Source organism: Brassica napus, chromosome A9 (genome assembly GCF_020379485.1).
Source record: "Brassica napus cultivar Da-Ae chromosome A9, Da-Ae, whole genome shotgun sequence".
Taxonomy (NCBI): domain Eukaryota; kingdom Viridiplantae; phylum Streptophyta; class Magnoliopsida; order Brassicales; family Brassicaceae; genus Brassica; species Brassica napus.
The window spans coordinates 7,514,867-7,532,733 of NC_063442.1; the positions used below are offsets into that span (position 1 = coordinate 7,514,867).

Consider the following 17,867-nt stretch of genomic DNA (forward strand, 5'->3'; position numbering starts at 1 on the left):
ATTTACTGCTAAAGCTAGCCTCCCATTAAACCATTTAACCATTTTTAGACAATTCATTTAACGTCCATCTTACATAAGCGATGTTGTAATTAATTTGGAATGGTTCATACAACAAAGAGCGAATTTAAGATAAACTAGATTATGACATGTGTGCTTGCGCGGGTGTATTTTTTAAAATATGTTTCTATTTATTTTTTATTTCACTATTTAGGATTAGAAAAAACCCAAATCTGAAGAGCCTAACCGATCTCAATCCGAATAAATAGTACCAAACCCAAACTGAAATTGATCAAATATTTGAATTATTCAAAAAAAATCAATTTAGAGAACTGAAACCTAATCCGATCCAAACCAAAATATTTCGGGTATCCGAATGTATATGAAACAGATTTATATATTTATATATATTAATTATTTTTAGATTTAATGTATATAAAAACATCCAGAATATATATGATACTTTTAAACTTGTTTAAAACTTGAAAATATATACAAATAGTCAAAAGTAAATATCTAAAATAGTTAAAGTATATTCAAAACACCAGAAATATTTAAAAGAATTATTGATTCTCTATCCAAATATTTAAACCAAACCAATTTATATGTTAAATTTAGGTACTATGACATATGCTATTCAAATTTATATGAAATATATTATTTTGCTTATAGATTTTGAGAAATTTAAACTATATAGTGAATTTTAAAATAAAAATAATTTAAATAGGTTATTTCAATCCAAACCGAACCCGCAAAGATCCGAACCACGAACCAAAATTAAGAAATATCCGAATGTTGAAATCTTTGATCCCGAAAACCCGAAACCCAAAGAGAACCGAACTGAACTTGAGTGGGTATCCGAACACCTACCCCTAGTCACTATTATATATCATATATGTGTCATCATATAATTAGTCTTATTTTATATGTGCCATCATATAAATAATAATATAATTAATGGTATTTTATATGTACCATCATATAAATAACTATATTATATTTTAATGTGAAATATAAAACCAATAATTTAAGTTGATGCTTGAAATTTGGCTTTGTATTGTATTTTTCTTATATGTATTGAAAACCTTTTTATATTTTTATTGGAAAATATTTTAGTAAAATTCAATTTTGAATATATGTATATTTTTGAATGAAATTTTGATATAAATCAATTTTAAATTATTATTTTGATTTAAAATATGTATATCAAGTAACATAAGCCTATTACTTTATAATATAATATAATGGACTTCCAATCTTTCTTAATAAGATAAGCTCATTACATGTTTTTCTTAATATATTACTATAAATGTTTCCAAACAATAATATATTACTTTTTTTATTGCTATCATTGTTTCCAAACTATTCCTAAATGTACTTCTACTTTAATAAGATAGATTGAACAAGACATGAATCTTTCATATTCATTCTTTAAATGTAATGTTCATTCATATACCTTATATCATTATTCTTAAGGTTGTCAGATATGCCATAAATTTTCCAACTAAGGATTTGCTTTGCAGTCTTAAACCGTTCTTTTATATATTTAAAATATTTTTTTTAGCTTTTTCAGATTTCATAAGGAAAGTTTTAATATTTCTAGTTTTTGTAATCTTAAGATCATAATGGTCAGTCTATTCAATTTCACCCAAGTTTTATGGAAATCCTTTTCGTTTAGTACTATCCACTATTAGTGAATTTAACTAATTGTTGCGGAGTTCCAAATTCAAGTATAGTATTGTTAATGTGAACTCAATTTTCTCCTTTCATTCTGAGAAGCTGGTTCCAGTAGGACTATGATATAAGAGACCATAGATGACAAACTTTGAAAAAAATATTATAGGTTTTGAGATATCAAAGCAAGTTTAAATTAGGCTTTTAATCAACACCTAGATTTATTGAATACTCATGCCAACAAATTATGATGCTCCTATGGGTGCAACCATATTTTCATCAATAATCATAGTATTCGGAAAAAAAATATGAGTGATGTATCGAATTACTCAGACTAAGTTATATGTGGATATATTTAGTCTACACAATACTCACTCTATAAGCTATTTGATCATATTGTGTGGGTAACTAATTATTAATCAAAATATCAAATATTTATTTGAACGATAATTCAAATTGCAAATCATTTTAGGATAAAGTCACTGTGGTGATATCTTTATCCTAATTTTTCTCATTACACAAAATATTGTTTTACTATACAAATGATGCATAAATTACTCAATTTGATTCTATAAGATTTATGTATTAAAAAAATTACGCATTTGTTATTCCTCATTTCAGAGATCGAAATAGAATACACACATATATGGCATGATTCATGATTTCTGAAAAACTCTTGTCGGTTTTATACGGAAAATCTTAAACATTAATTGAGATCTAATTTTCATTACATAAGTGTAGATCTACTTTCATCATCTAAAACATAAATCTATTATACTTTATGGTCTACCTAGATGTTTATAACCATTAGCTCTGATACCACATGTAAACATGATTTTACATTAAACCTAAGAGGCTTAACATCTAGCTAATCACAGAATGGAGCTACAAAGAGGATTATCGGAATACCTTGATTCTTCATTTGCGTAATCTTCTTGAACGGTTTCGATTATGGAAGATGAGTTTTGGATCTTTAAGTTCGAATTGAGACTTCTCTCCCTTTACCTAACACCTTTCTTTATGTGTTTCTATTTAGTTTTTGTGATGTTTTTAGGATGGAGTAAAGACATCTATTTATAGGTGGAGAGAGTGACCGAACTTCATCATCAAGTTTTGATTACTTTCCTCACCAAGCCTTTCTTACTTCCTTAAAAAGTTTCCTTTAATCTCAATCACCCATCAAAGTTGAATAAACTTCTAGAACATTCATTCATACATTGACCTTGTTTTCATTTGATGCATTGAACTTAATTCAAATATTTTCTTACATTGACACATGCTTTCATAAATCACCTAAGTGAGAAAACCTCTAGAAGAAATCACTTGCCTATTAGTTAATCTTTATTAGGAACTAAACTCCTTTACTTACCAAGTTTATTGGTTAACAAATATGCTTAAGGTTAACAATCTTTACTAAAAATAGATAAAGATAAGACCACATCATAGAAAAATATTTATTCATATACATAAAATATTTCTTACACTCTATCCCTGGCCTTGAGAGGGGGCTGTGGAAGTATGAACTTTCCACCCTCTAACATTATAAACTATTTTTCAGACATATTTTTGCTAAAGTATCGTTTGTTCGGTAATATATGTTACTATAAGAAAATATATGATTTATGACGACTGATGTTATTGTTAATTTGTCGCAAATGGAGCGTTTCGACGAATTAACAATAATATTGAATTCTTCGTAAACCACGTCGTAACATAAATTCATTGTAACCGTTACGATGAAATTATTTCTTCATAAACACTAAGCATAGTAAATCATTGTAAACTCGACGTTAACCTACGAGGCAAACATCCATCGTGAAAGACTCATAAAATTTGTTGTAAAGTACTCGTGAATATTCGAAGTTAATTCGTCGTTCAGGTTATGTAAATTCTACGAGGAATTTACATGGATGACGATGTTAATACAAAAACTTTACGAGGAAACATGTGAGGTATAGCCCCTGTTCAAAAACGCACTGCATAGTGCTAGTCGCCGGAGAAATGTTACGCAGCCACCATGCATGGCGAATTGGCGTGATTCGGTGAACAAATCAGGAAAAAAAATTCATCGACCAGCTGTAGAGCTTGAGTCAATTCCAATATTACCCTTCATTTAACTTAAACAGTTATACACATGGGTTGCTCACATGTTAAGCGCATCATAAACCACGTGAACATTTTGGAATTTAACTACGAACTAGATTTTGACCCGCACGGGTGTATTTTAAAAAATATGATGCTATTTGTTTTTTATTTCACTATTTAGGGTTGAGCAAAAAACTCAAATGCGAAGAATCAAACCGATCCCAATCTCAATAAGTAGTATCAAATCCGAACAGAAATTGATTAAATATCCGAATTATTCAAAATTTTGGTATTTTAAGAACTGAAACCTAATCTGATCCGAACCAAAATATTTTGGGTATCCAAAATAGATTTATATACTTATATATATTAATTATTTTTAAATTTAATATATATAAAAACATCCAGAATATATATGATACTTTAAGTTTGTTTAAATACTTGAAAATATATACAAATAATCAAACGTAAATATCTAAAATATACTCAAAACTCTAAAAATAGTTAAAGAGTTTTTAATTCTCTATCCAAATATTTAAATCAAACCAATTTAAATTGGTTATCCAAATCCGAACCGAATCCTCAAAGATCTGAACCGAACACGAAATCTCAAACAGACCCGAAAACGAACCCGAACGCCCACCTCTAATCACTATTATATATCCTATATGTGTCATCAAATTTTACAAAAATATGTGTTATCATATAATTAATCGTATTTTATACGTACCATCAAATAAGTTTTCTTATAATTAATAATATTTTATACGTAGAATCATATAAATAATCACATATATTATATTTTTAAATTTCAAAGTGAAATATAAAAACCATAATTTAAGTTGGTGTTTAAAATTGGGCTTTGTATTGTATTTTTCTTATATATATTGAAAATATTTTTATAAGGGTTATTGGAAAATATGTTAGTAAAAATCAAATTTTGAATATATGTATTTTTTGAATGAATTTTTTATATAAATCAATTTTAAATTATTATTTTGATTTGAATATGTATATCAAGTAAGATAAACCCATTACTTTTTAATACAATGTAATGGACTTCCAATTTTTTTAATAGCATAAGCCAATTACTTTTTTTTTCTAACTTACTGTTATCCATGTTTCCAGACAACAATATTTTTTTAACTTCTATCTATGTTGTCAAACAAAAACTTAAAGTACTTCTAGATTAATAAGATATATGTATTATATATAACAAAAAAAAAACATAAAATACCTTAAACCAAATCGTCGATTAATCCCCGCGTAATCTCCAATTTTTTTATCCAGCACTAGGCATAGCACGACGTACGAGGAACACCTAGAGAGTTTCCGAACAGGTTTTATAGCCACTACAAACACGTTTTCACTAACCATTTCACATTTACTCTTACATTCCTTGTTAAACAACTGCAAAGATGATCCTCGTAAAATACTCGTTGTTTTACAACTGCTTTACGACAAAAGTGATTCATCGTAGAGTTGTCGTAAAGCATGTTCTAAAAATTAGTCTAGACGGCGCCAAGGAGAAAAATCGGTCCTAGCCGAAACGATTTTTTTAAAAAATCTGGTTTATACGATTCAGATCGGTTTAAACTCTTCTAAATCAGTTTAAATTGATCTAAATCGATTTAAATATGTTAATTAAGTAATAATGTTAGTACAAATCCATAAATTTTTCTAATTTAATTTTTTATATATTTAATTTTAATAATATATCAAAATAATTTTATAATTAAATCTAAAATCTAAAATATGTTATATAAATGTAAAATAAATCAATCTTATATATTAAAACAGAAGTCACAACTTTGATTCATGTGTGATTTTTTTAAAAAATAGACCTATTCCTAGAAAGTCATGTTACATTTAATATATAATCTTATCATTTAAATTTTGGGTCTACCATAAATTTTTATTGGGCTATCAATAATTGAATTTAAACAATAGATGATTCATTAGATTTATAGATAGTATAAATTAAATATATATAATTTAATGTTGTATATGCTAAATATTTAAATATATGTCGATGTTAACTTTTAAAATTATAATGATTTTTTATTAAATAACAAAAATCATATTATCTAACAATGATTAATCTTTACTACCTTAAACCAATGAAAACAAATTTTAAACTATATAGTTTATTTTAAAAATTAAACAAAAACTAAATGTTTAATTATTTACTCGATAATATAAATCTATGAAGTGAAAAGTTTAATTTTTTAAAAACTTTATAAATTTGTGAAATATTACAATATATTTGGATATGACAATAAAAAAATATTTTACTAATCTTTATATATATAGTTACGATTTTAATAATGAAATAATAATCCGAAAATATATATATAGAAAAAATACAAATACATGTGAATGTTTGAAATAATCTATTCAATGAAAAAAAATATACAGTAAACTTATTATGTTTTAAAAATTGATAGACACATATATATTATAATATATACCAATTTAAAATTAAAAATAAAATATTTATATAAAAATAAATGAAAATAAAAATCCGCACGGTTGCGCGGATCAACATCTAGTAATTTGTTAAATCCTAAGCCCCAATACCTCTAGTAGTTTAGTTACTGCCTAGCAATTTCTTGAACATTTTTACGATGAAATATGTACTTTAAGAAGAATTTGTTTTTCACGTAATCTACTCGTTACCTTGTAAATTTACGACAACCAATATTTGTCATAAATGTTATTCGTTATGTGCATGTTTTTTTGTAGTGTATGTACAATATAATTCAATATTTCATGTTCCAAGTTCAGATCACATATCAGACCGACATTGACTATCCATGAACCAAACACCATTGAATTTGTTCTAAACAGAAAACAGAAATGGTATATAAAAGATGTATCATAATAACTCTTTCTCTCTCAAAAAGCTTACTTTTGAACGAAGCAATCACGAGAAACCTTTGACAATCTCTTACTTTGGATCTGTTTCCTTATTCACTTGGTTTCTTCTGTAACCTGTATCCAAAACTTTCTGGTGCTTTTCCCTCTTCTCGTGTCCGATCCTCATCTTTTTTCCCTAAAAATTTCATTGTTCTACTAAGAAAAAGACAATGATGAAACCCATTTGTTTCCTTCCTGTAAAATTATCTTCCTTTTGACATAATCTTTCTTAGTTTTATTTAACATATTTAAAAGCCTCCGTTTGAAAATTTCTTTTCCCCTTTTCAAAAATAAAATCTTTTACTGATTCTGTTTTGTTTTCCCGAGAAAATTAATGAAACCGCGGCTATATTCTCGGGAGATCCTATCGAACCCATGTTTCTGAATCAGTTCATGCACTTCTTGAAATCTATTCACACTTTCAGAAGGAAAACCCTAGCTCAATAAACCCTAGATCCTCTGCTTTCACACCCTACCTTGTGATCCAAGCTATGTCTGGTTCATGTTTCAACCCGTTTCGTCTCAGGCGGTCTCTGAGACCCCAGTTTCCTCCAGATCCTTCCTTCCCCGCCTTATCCGCTAACCCTTCTTCCTCCAAAACCAACCGGTATGCAGAAAGTGAGACGATGGAGAAGAAGAGATTCGATAGTATGGAGTCTTGGTCTATGATCCTAGAGTCCGAGAACGTGGAGACATGGGAGGCGTCTAAAGGGGAAAGAGAAGAATGGACTGCAGATCTCTCGCAGCTATTTATAGGAAACAAATTTGCTTCCGGAGCACACAGCCGGATTTACAGAGGGATCTACAAGCAGAGAGCCGTCGCTGTGAAGATGGTTAGGATCCCTACACACAAGGAAAGAGACAAGGGCTAAACTCGAACAACAGTTTAAGTCCGAGGTTGCTCTGCTTTCTCGTCTCTTTCACCCTAACATCGTCCAGGTCTGACTTCTCTATCCTTCTTATCATAGTTTAAACGTCTTTTCATTATCAAAAAAAAAAAAAACATAACACACAGATCTTGTCTTTAGAAGTAGTACCCATTGATTTGGGATTATGAGGTATAAATTTAATAATTAATTATTAGTAACATAGCATACAAATGCAAATTTTAATATATCAAGATACTGCATCCAACTACAAATACGAACATAGGCCTTAATTGTTTCGAATACTAATGATATATTTTATTTTGATATTATAGTTTATTGCGGCGTGCAAGAAACCGCCGGTATACTGCATAATAACAGAGTACATGTCGCAAGGTAATCTCCGAATGTACCTCAACAAGAAGGAACCTTACTCGCTCTCGATTGAGACCGTACTAAGGCTAGCTCTAGACATCTCGAGAGGAATGGAGTATCTTCACTCGCAGGGTGTTATCCATAGAGACCTTAAGTCCAACAATTTACTTTTGAATGATGAAATGAGAGTTAAAGTTGCAGATTTTGGGACTTCTTGTCTTGAGACACAATGCAGAGAGGCCAAGGGTAATATGGGAACTTATCGTTGGATGGCTCCAGAGATGATCCAGGAGAAACCATACACTAGAAAAGTCGATGTTGATAGCTTCGGCATCGTTCTATGGGAACTCACCACTGCCTTGCTTCCATTCCAAGGCATGACTCCCGTGCAAGCCGCGTTTGCAGTCGCTGAAAAGGTGAAATAGCGTTTGCGATTAACTTGTGTGCTTTTGGGACGTAAGTCATTAATTATTTTTCTTTAAAAAAAACTGAGCAGAACGAGAGACCGCCATTACCGGCTAGCTGTCAGCCAGCGCTAGCTCACCTGATCAAGAGGTGCTGGTCGGAGAACCCTTCCAAGCGACCGGACTTCTCAAACATTGTGGCGGTGCTAGAGAAGTACGACGAGTGTGTCAAAGAAGGACTGCCTTTGACGTCACATGCAAGCCTGACGAAGACCAAAAACGCGATTCTTGATCGACTTAAAGGCTGCGTCTCAGCCATCAGCTCACCATCTTCGTCCTCCTCTCTTCCTGTAAATGCCTAGTAATTCAAAGTTGTTTAATTACCATAACACTCTCTCTCATTGTAAAGATTAGTATTCTACTTCTTTTTCTTTCACTAGGTATTTGATTGTATTTCGCATCTACACGATGTTATATTTAAAGTCATTAATAGGCTGATTCATTTGTATAATGCATAATAATGAAAACGTATGATCACTGTCTCTCTCATTTTGAAGGAAGTGAGCTGAAATGATTGCGTAATCTAAAATGTATTGAATTTAAAATAAACGTCTCAAAGAGATCGTATGCATAGTTGTTTTTTACTTCCTAATATTACTTCGAAGACAGATAAGAAATAAACTACAGTGAACGAGCAGAAAAAGACAACAGAGAAAAGGATGCCGCCCTATTATTTCCGGCTACTACCTCAGAGTCACTTCTTTGCGCTTATCCGTTGGCTTAGTTTCATCTGTTTCCCTAGCTCTAAATTATTGGTGCTCCTGACTGCCTTCTCGGAGAATTCCTGTGATCCCCATTAGACGCTTAACGTCGGAACTTTCTCAAATTCCAATTGCCTTTTGTCTCTTGCGGCTTATATCATGCCCTTTAAAAATGAAAAATAGCGAATCGAGTGTCTGTTAATTGTGGACACCATTAACTGTTTGTGGATGGTTCTGTTATCTCTGCCTATTTTTTGACGTCGTTGACACAGTTATCCGGAGTTGCTCAATTTAGCATTAGATTTCTTGCCTCAACAGAATTATTTCCCTCAATATCCACTCTTTGTTTAACACTTTACTGGCCTGTTTTTGTCTATCCCACCTGAAGTATCTTTTTAGGACTTTGGGATGAACTTTTTTACACTTTTAGGTTCTCTGGTTCTATTTCTTCATCCATTTGAGCCTTTTGTCCTCTAGTCTCTTCGTCCTTAATGTCTTATTCTTCTTTCACCATTGTCTTCGTCCTCCTCTCTTCCTTTTGTAAACCAAGATCCATGCCAGCACATGGGTTTCTTACAAAAGGACAACTTTGAATGGTAATTGTACATGTAGATCCAACTCTCTTTTATCTACCCAGTAATAAATTCAACAAATTACTTCAAAAAATTTTTGTAATTGATTTCACTTCTAATCTATTCATTTTTACTTATCATTCTTTCTTTTTCCATATCATTTTAGCCACTCTGAGTGTCAAACCTTTTTCATATATGTAAGGTGTATTTCGCATCTTACACGAGTGTTATTATATGGTGTTACACGTAATTATATTAGCCCATTGATTCATTTCTTATGATATTGCCCGCCACGAACCTAATGAAACGTTATTTTCCAATGGATTCTAGTTGCCATGAAGAATTTTCCTCTGTGATCGCGTACTAGTGGTCCTTCTTGTAATTCAACGGTTCCTTTGAATTTATTGTTGTCTAAGGGAGTATTCTACTGTTTTTCTGATCAAGAGATGCGTATTTGGCTTTAGTGTGCTCCGAGCTTTCGTTAACAGTAATTGAATGGCTGATTAAAATATGTAATGCATAATCTAATGAAACGTATTGATCACTGGTCTCTCTCATTTTGAAAGGAAGTGAGCTGAAAATAAGGATTGCGTAATCTAAAATGTATTGAATTTAAAATAAACGTCTCAAAGAGATGCGTATGCATAGTTTAGTTTTTTAGACTTCTCTAATGTATATTTTAGATTACATGTTATCGTACAAGTGCAAGATTGGTTGAAGATTCATAGGTAATTTTTCTCCCTCGTGGTTCCTATTTGATCTCGATCTATAACAGACAAGTGGTTATATTAAACCTGTGACATAATCCTCTCTTTAAAATCCATCAAGAAGTAATGGAAGTCCGACAAACACTCTTAGAAACGATCTGAAATTTATTGGCTTATTTTTTATAAAAAGATCTGAAAATTTCTCTATAATTGATTTGCTGCTAAAATAAATTAGTATCACTTACCAATTGGTTATCTTATAAAAAAGTAAAGCGTCATACACAAATATGAAAATTTTATTTGATAAAATGTGAATTTCTTTAGTTAATTAATAATTTGGAATATGTGATAATGGTATTATTATTTGAGTGTGTATCTTTCCATTTACAACAAAGAAATATTTTCAAATCCACTTTAAAACATTATCAATCATACTTATTAGTAAATTTTGTATGACTGAATAACATGCTATTCGAATTAATATTTATAAATCAGAAGACCAATATGAAACAAAAGAGATGTCTTCTAAAAGTATGATTTCCAAAAGATATGGGAACACACGATAATTCTGTTTTGTTAACATGAAACCTTGAAATGTAGTAAATAATAACAAACATTCTATTATTCTAACAATATGCAAATAATATAGATTTAGATGAAAAGAACAATCTTATCGGTTGAAACTGTTCATCCACAGTTAGAGCAACAAAGAGCTATTTCTCGACAATTAGAACAAACATAAATAAAGTTGTTAAGAAAATAATGAGGAAAAACTCATCATTCATACATCTAAAAAAACAAGAAGAAGTTTAAACTTTTTTTTTCTAAATAGGCAACTCTTGTAGGTTTCATGATCTTTTTATGATATGTGTTTGTGTATTGTTTGTGCATAAGTTTCTTCAGATTAATATTTTAACTATATTATTTTCGCTTAGTATTTGATAAAAAATAAACTAAACCCTCTAAATCAAGCAAAACGTGTCATGAAAGAAGAAGAGGAAGACAAAGAGGGAGAGGACTAAGAGGGAGGAAGACAAAGAGGGAGAGGACAAAAAGGGAGGGGAGATGCCCATGAGGACAAGGAAGAAGCTCAACGTCAAGAAGCTCGAAGCAAAATACCGGTACGGTTTCTTTTATTTATCGATTTGAGATGGTTATTTATCGATTTGAGAATCATATCAAATCATGTTATTTACATTTTCTTATGTCAGTCTTTGACAAACGGTTGTTACTAATATTTCTAAAAAAAATTCTAAAATATTCTAGTTTGAGAGATTTGTGTGTGGAAAGAAACTTATGCACAAACAATACAAAACACATATCATATAAATATTAACCAAACACACTATATAAAATAATAACAACAACAAATGGTCAAATTTTTACTTAGAGAAGAAAGATTCTTAAATATCATGAAACATGCAAGAGTTGCCTATTTAGGCAAAGTTTTGAATTTCAACTTGTTGACTTTAAAAACACAAGCTTTCTGATTTTGTTGCTGTAGTTATGTTACTTTCATTGGCCGACATGTATGAAGATGGAGATATTGTGATATCCATTGGAGGAAGATCCAAAGGATCTAAAGTACAGAACCCTCTCAACCAACCAAAACATGATCGTGAAGCTCGAAATGAGAACATCTATAAAGTATAAACTCAACAAAAAGTTCAAAACAAAATAAATGAATTTTTTTGAGCAAACTAACTATTAATTTTCTTTTAATTCTCATTTGGATATTAATTTGCTTTTCTGTAATGTATGTGTAGCCATTTGGTGACAGTAGAAAAATTACAAGAGAATGTACAACTTCATCTCTTTAACAATCCAATTAAATAACATGAAGGTATTTTTTACACATAATTGAAATTTTATTTACATTATGATAGATTAACGAAAGCTAAGTCTTGTTTTTTCAAACAAGTGTGGCTCTGTTGTATTAATTAAAAATTAAATATATAAATAAATTTAAACCATTTCCAACGAAAAGAGATTTGATCAGGAAAATTCCGACGAAACAGTTCAGTCTGACATTTCTGACAAATATTCGGTCGGATATCCCGTCAAGAAAATCCAACAGTATCATCCCGTCAGAAATATACTGCCGAAAAGTTTCTTCGGAATTTCCCGACAACAACCTTTCTGACGCACCAGTGTTGTCGAAAGTAATTTCCGACAAAAATTTTCCTCGGAATAATTTCCGACGACCACGAATAATTCCTACGACCAGGAAGTTTTCGGAAGTTCTTTCCAACGAAATACTAATGACTAATTCTTACAGCAATATATGTCGGTAGTTCATTGGAAATATGTCAGTTAGAACCCTTTTCCGTCATAATTTCTCAAAAATTTCCGACGGAGTTCGATTAAATCCATCTGCTTTCTTGTAGTGCAAGAATCCCACCTTCGATCGTTTAGCTTCTTGGGACTGAAATGGAGACAATTTGTTTGGTTTTTGGTTATTGTGGAGAATCAAGACAAACGATTCTTTCACTTTCTAATTGTTAATAACATTGCCCATAAATACTCTACAAGATAGAAAGATCACGAGAGAAGTGAAGAGGAAATTAGATTAATACTCGTACGATAAATTTTATTCATGATCATTTAATCCAAAGCTAAACAAGTTTTCTAGTCTGAAGTCAAATAATGTAAGGTAGAAAAAAATGAATATTATCAAAAGAGCTTCGGTCTGTATGTTTTGGACTTAAGAAGGTGTTGAATTAGGTGGATCATTGCCAATTCTTGCGGATGTCGAAGGTGTAGTTGATCTCCAAGTAGCACTTATTATCGTCATCAACGAACTGAAATATACAACAAAATAAATAAGTAGCTTGGACACTGATTAACTAACAAAGTAAATCATAGTTGCATTTTAAGAATGCCTGGCTCATACTTATCAACTTAAGTGAAATATATACCTTCGTCCTTGCGGAATAGGATCCTCTAGCGAAAATACCAGACGGCGTCGTTTCTTCAGGCATTACATGTTGGTAAGGCTCAGCTTGAGGACTAAACGTTCCAAGCATTGCTTTCGTACTATCCACTGTCCCAACAAGAAAAACACAGAAAATAAATAGAGAAAATCTTGAAAATGTATATTTAACAATAACCTAAACAAATACCCTTGACACCGGTTTTCCAAACGGTATTGTTGTAGCGAAGGCCCGAAACGATATTGTTGGTGACACGGAAGTTGAAGACAAGTGTGTACTTGGATCCTTCCTTTATGGTGAACCAAGGACCTTTTGGGTTTGGCACTCCATCATCAGGTATCGTCAACACCATCTCCTCTCTGTCTGGAGACCTAACTGTCAAGTGTAGGATCTTTACTACAGGATCCGGTGTCTCTGCATTTCGTAGTTAAATTTCGTTTAGTGTGTGTTGATGTAATAATTTAAGCGTTTCCCTTCTAAAAAAATTATTAGCATGTAGATATGGACTTTATGCCGCTATATAATTTAGCCGAGGCTTGGGTAAGTCAAATTGTCATTTGATTTTAATGAACTTGCATGAAGCGTCCTTCTCTTACATTAACATAATACTTTACTTGACTATAATGAGATCACAATGATATCCTTCTAAAGCTTACAGCTAGCGTTAAATCATAAGATATAAACCAGATTATGGTTTTGGTTTACCTCCGACGTCTTCAAAATCCACGACCCCGATAAGCTGCTCCTTCCATCTCCTCAAGCTTTCATCATCCTATCAAATTTTCGCGAAAAAAAAAACTAATTTAAAAGAAATATCGCTTGATAATAGTTCAATTTTAATAACATATGTTAACGTGTTTAAATGTACGAGATTCATACGTTAATATGCCATGATACAACTAATATAACTAAACTGTAATAACACCATTAACTATCTAAGAAGTTATAGTTTAAATCCCTCATATCAATAAATTGAAAAATAGAAAGACCTTATCTTTCTCGAGCTGTTCTTTGAGAGCGATCATGGGGCCGAGTTCGGGCTTCCTCTCTTCGTCTTCTTCAGACAAGGAGCTTTCACTGTTCATTCTGCTTAGCCTATTTTCTCTATCTGATGTTTCTCCTGAAGCTTCTCCTTTCTTATTTTCATCATCCAGACCCATATTGGTTCCTCCCTCCTACCAGAAGAATACAAACGAAAACAAAATCTCCTTGCCGATCTAATAAGATCTTAGTTAAAGTCAACCGTTGGGTTCGAGCAAAGCGCAAAGATGGCAATTGAAAGAGGGAGAGTTTTGGTTGTTTTTTGTTGAGAAATGTGTATATTTGGAGCTTGAAGAAATGGTCATGCGGTGATCCTATTATTTTGTAAATCCCACTCCAAAAATCAGAATTTGCTAAATATGTACGTACGAGTCTTACAATGCGCGAGTTGAAATGGTTACACGTTGAGGACGGTCTATTAGGGTGCCACATAGATGGGTTGTCTATGAGTAACTAATAAATCTTAAAATCAACTAAGGGTTAGCGTTTATAATAGTGTATTTAAGAAATAATATATGGTAAACAACTTGTTGTGCATCGGATGTAATTTGTTTCTCAAATCGTAAACAACTTGCAGAGCTCGAGGCATTCTTGAAATTTAACTTTTGCGTAGATAAGTTGTGCATCGGATGTAAGCAAGGAGAATAAAAGCCTCCGAGTGCCAGCTCTCTCAAAGCCAATATATTTCTGATTTTATTCCTCTGCTTCTTGCAAAGAATGTCATAACTTATAATGTCCGGTTTTATAATGTCCTTCACTAAATTATAGTACACGCTTAATTATGCAGAAAATTATGCAGAAAATTAGAGAAAATGCTTACATGTCATAACTTATAATATAACTTATAATGTCTGGTTTTAGGAACTTTTCAAAGAGTTTCGGCTTAATGTCACTCTCTTTTGTTTTTGGCCTTTTTTTATGCAAGAGAGCAAAATCAAAACATTGACCCATTGGAGCCTAACCGTTGAGGTGCATTCAGTAATGTTGGATAAGTGTAAAACTTCATTTATATAATCGATTGTTTCAATAATGTTCAAACTGATTTTCCACAGCCAAATTACCTCTTGATACAACCGAAACTCACCTCTTGCTCATTACAAGTAACCAGATTTCAAAAAGAAACATGAACCATTTGGTCTAATGATCATTGCCTAGAACTGCAATATCTAAGATTCAAGTTTAGGCATTATCTGTTTCTTCTTGTCTTCAGAAGCTTTATTTGTTTGTTCTCATCTCTCCAGTGAATACAGCCATCAACTCAGCCACAAACTCCTCGTCCTCATCGTGCTTCCTCACGTACCTTTTCAAGAAATCCTGATCTGTACATACCAAAGCAGACGACAGTGAAGGGAGGAGTTCACTTTTGATCAATCCTTTGGAGATGAGAGCTTTGATTACGTTACACCTTGGGACAATCCTCTTCTCCATGCTTAATCCAAGCACCTGAGGAAACAAAGCCACAGCCCTTAGTGGCCAACTCATCTCCTTCACCACAAACTCAGTCTTCCTCTTCACCGTCTCTCCAGCATACCCAATGCTCGCCGGAAGGCGCTTCACCATCATGGCAATCTCATCTCTGCTGAAGCCAAGACCTAGGAATGTTTCAACAGAGTTCAATATATTCTCCTCTGAAAAGCCAAGGCACTGCGGAAACATTTTCACCACTGAGCGGAGCTCCTCGTCTTCAAGGAGCCCACACTCCTTCATGGTTTCGAAACTACGAGTTATCTTCTTCTCAGAGAGTGCAAGAAAAATAGGGAACCTCTTGAACATTACCAAAATATCTTCCGCAGTAAAGCCTAAACGTTTATAGACACTGACTTTCTCTTGCACCGTTTCGTTATTCATTCCCATAACAATCCGCAGAGCTTCAAGAAACCTTGGGGTGGTGGGATCAAAACCCATCTCAACGACCTTCTTGAGAGACTCTTGGAACCTTTCTTTCCCACAGATGTGTGGGCGGTTTGAGATGAGAAGAGGGAACAACATTCGCTGAGGCATGCCCAGTTCTCTCAAAGCAGATATGTTTCTGATTTTGTTCTCCTGCTTACCCCTTTTGGGCAGACATAAAGTGGAAGTACTCTTCTTGTCGGCTTCTATAACCTCTTTGACGAAGTCATAGTACACGGTTAAAGATCTGTCCTTTGACAAGATCCTCGGGACTTTTGAAATAGTCTCAGTGAGCTCAGAGGGTGAAGCTCCTCTAGACAGCAGAAGCTGAAGCTTGGGGGCAATAGACTTTTCAGCGTCTGCTGTAAGCAACAGTGGGTAAGCTGTAATGATGGTGGAGATTTGAGAATCTGTGAAGCCATGACTTTTGAAAAGGTTCAGAACTGAATCAGGACGAGACTTGTCGTCGAAAGTGACTTTCTTTGAGATTGATTCAGCGAGTTTTGGGGTGAAACTCAGGGAATCAACGAGGTAAGAGACTGTAAAGTTCTTGCCTTTGAGACCAGAAGCAGAGGAAGAAGATGCATTTCGCGAAAGATTCAGTGAAACTATAAAGCTAGGCCATTTCTGCAAATCGACGAACCTTCGTTTACCATGGAGAAGCAGTGAATACATGAGGACCCAATGCGATGTTTAAAGCTATTTCGACAGATCTATCTGATTCAATTAGAGCAAAAGGAATCGTCTTTTACTGATAAATCTCGCAATCTCACAACTTACTAGTGACTCTTTGTAGATCAAGTGTAAGCTGAGATCTTCTTCTCTGTTCGTTCACTTTCCAAATCCAAAGTCGCCACACGAAGAAAAACCAAAACCAAAACCAAAATTGGGAGCAAATGCCTTTGTTTTTAGGGCTCAGGAGCAATTCCCTAAATTATTAACGTTACTTAAAAATATATGTTTACATCAATAATTTTTCCTAACTAAAATTTTATTTTAAAAAATAATAACAATATTTTCATATATTTTAGAATTTTAACTATAATTATGAAAATTAGATAAATTATAAATAATCATTTTTTATTTTACTTAACAATGTTTTATTTAAATTTTTGGTTTTATGAAGCTTTGCAAAAATTTACTTCTTATGATATTTTTATTTTTCTGTTTCTATTTAATTAATATAATTATTCATATATGTATATAGATAAAAATTATAAATTAATACTTGATAAATTAATAAACATAATAAATTAGTAAATTTCTCTATTGTTTAGTTAAACTAATTCAAACTATGACACAATCGATAAGGTGATAAAAAATATATTTTTAGAAAATCATATGTAATATATGATCTAACTAACATCATAAACTAATAGTTTATGTATATACATTTTATATAAATACAAATAACGCATTGTATTGTTTGTTTTATATCCACAATAAAATTATCATTATATCTAAACTATATTTAAATTTTTATGAAACATATTTCATATACAATAAATAATACAATAAAAGTAATATGAAACTCATCTCTAAAATTTAACTGATGTATATATACGATAAAATTTATTATTTTTTATTTTATAAAAATATATTATAAAATATAAAAATCTTTAAAAGATATTTTTATAAATTAA

General features: G+C 31.9%; 2 protein-coding genes and 1 pseudogene across 2 annotated transcripts; 1 reads left to right on the forward strand and 2 right to left on the reverse strand.

Annotated features, from left to right (window-relative positions):
* Positions 1-6,526: 6,526 nt before the first annotated feature.
* LOC106365269 lies at positions 6,527-8,831 on the forward strand (annotated as a pseudogene).
* A 3,856-nt stretch (positions 8,832-12,687) lies between these two features.
* On the reverse strand, positions 12,688-14,890 carry LOC106365270 (rho GDP-dissociation inhibitor 1-like). Its single transcript, XM_013804724.3, has 5 exons — positions 14,283-14,890; positions 13,999-14,065; positions 13,483-13,707; positions 13,279-13,403; positions 12,688-13,161 (listed from the first exon to the last, which is right to left on the reverse strand). Exons 1-5 carry the CDS (start codon positions 14,451-14,453, stop codon positions 13,090-13,092), a joined length of 660 nt encoding a protein of 219 aa, XP_013660178.1. The 5' UTR covers positions 14,454-14,890; the 3' UTR covers positions 12,688-13,089.
* Positions 14,891-15,326: 436 nt separating this feature from the next.
* On the reverse strand, positions 15,327-17,156 carry LOC106368848 (transcription termination factor MTERF15, mitochondrial-like). Its single transcript, XM_013808912.3, has one exon. It carries the CDS (start codon positions 16,897-16,899, stop codon positions 15,550-15,552), a length of 1,350 nt encoding a protein of 449 aa, XP_013664366.1. The 5' UTR covers positions 16,900-17,156; the 3' UTR covers positions 15,327-15,549.
* Between the last annotated feature and the right edge of the window lie 711 nt (positions 17,157-17,867).

Excerpts from the sequence above, each read along its gene's own strand:
- LOC106365270 (XM_013804724.3), bottom strand. The coding sequence starts at position 14,453 with ATGGGTCTGGATGATGAAAATAAGAAAGGAGAAGCTTCAGGAGAAACA. Across the intron at positions 14,066-14,282 it reads AACAGCTCGAGAAAGATAAG|GATGATGAAAGCTTGAGGAG; the intron begins GTCTTTCTATTT and ends AAAATTTGATAG. Across the intron at positions 13,404-13,482 it reads TTGGAAAACCGGTGTCAAGG|TGGATAGTACGAAAGCAATG; the intron begins GTATTTGTTTAG and ends TTGTTGGGACAG.
- LOC106368848 (XM_013808912.3), bottom strand. The coding sequence starts at position 16,899 with ATGTATTCACTGCTTCTCCATGGTAAACGAAGGTTCGTCGATTTGCAG.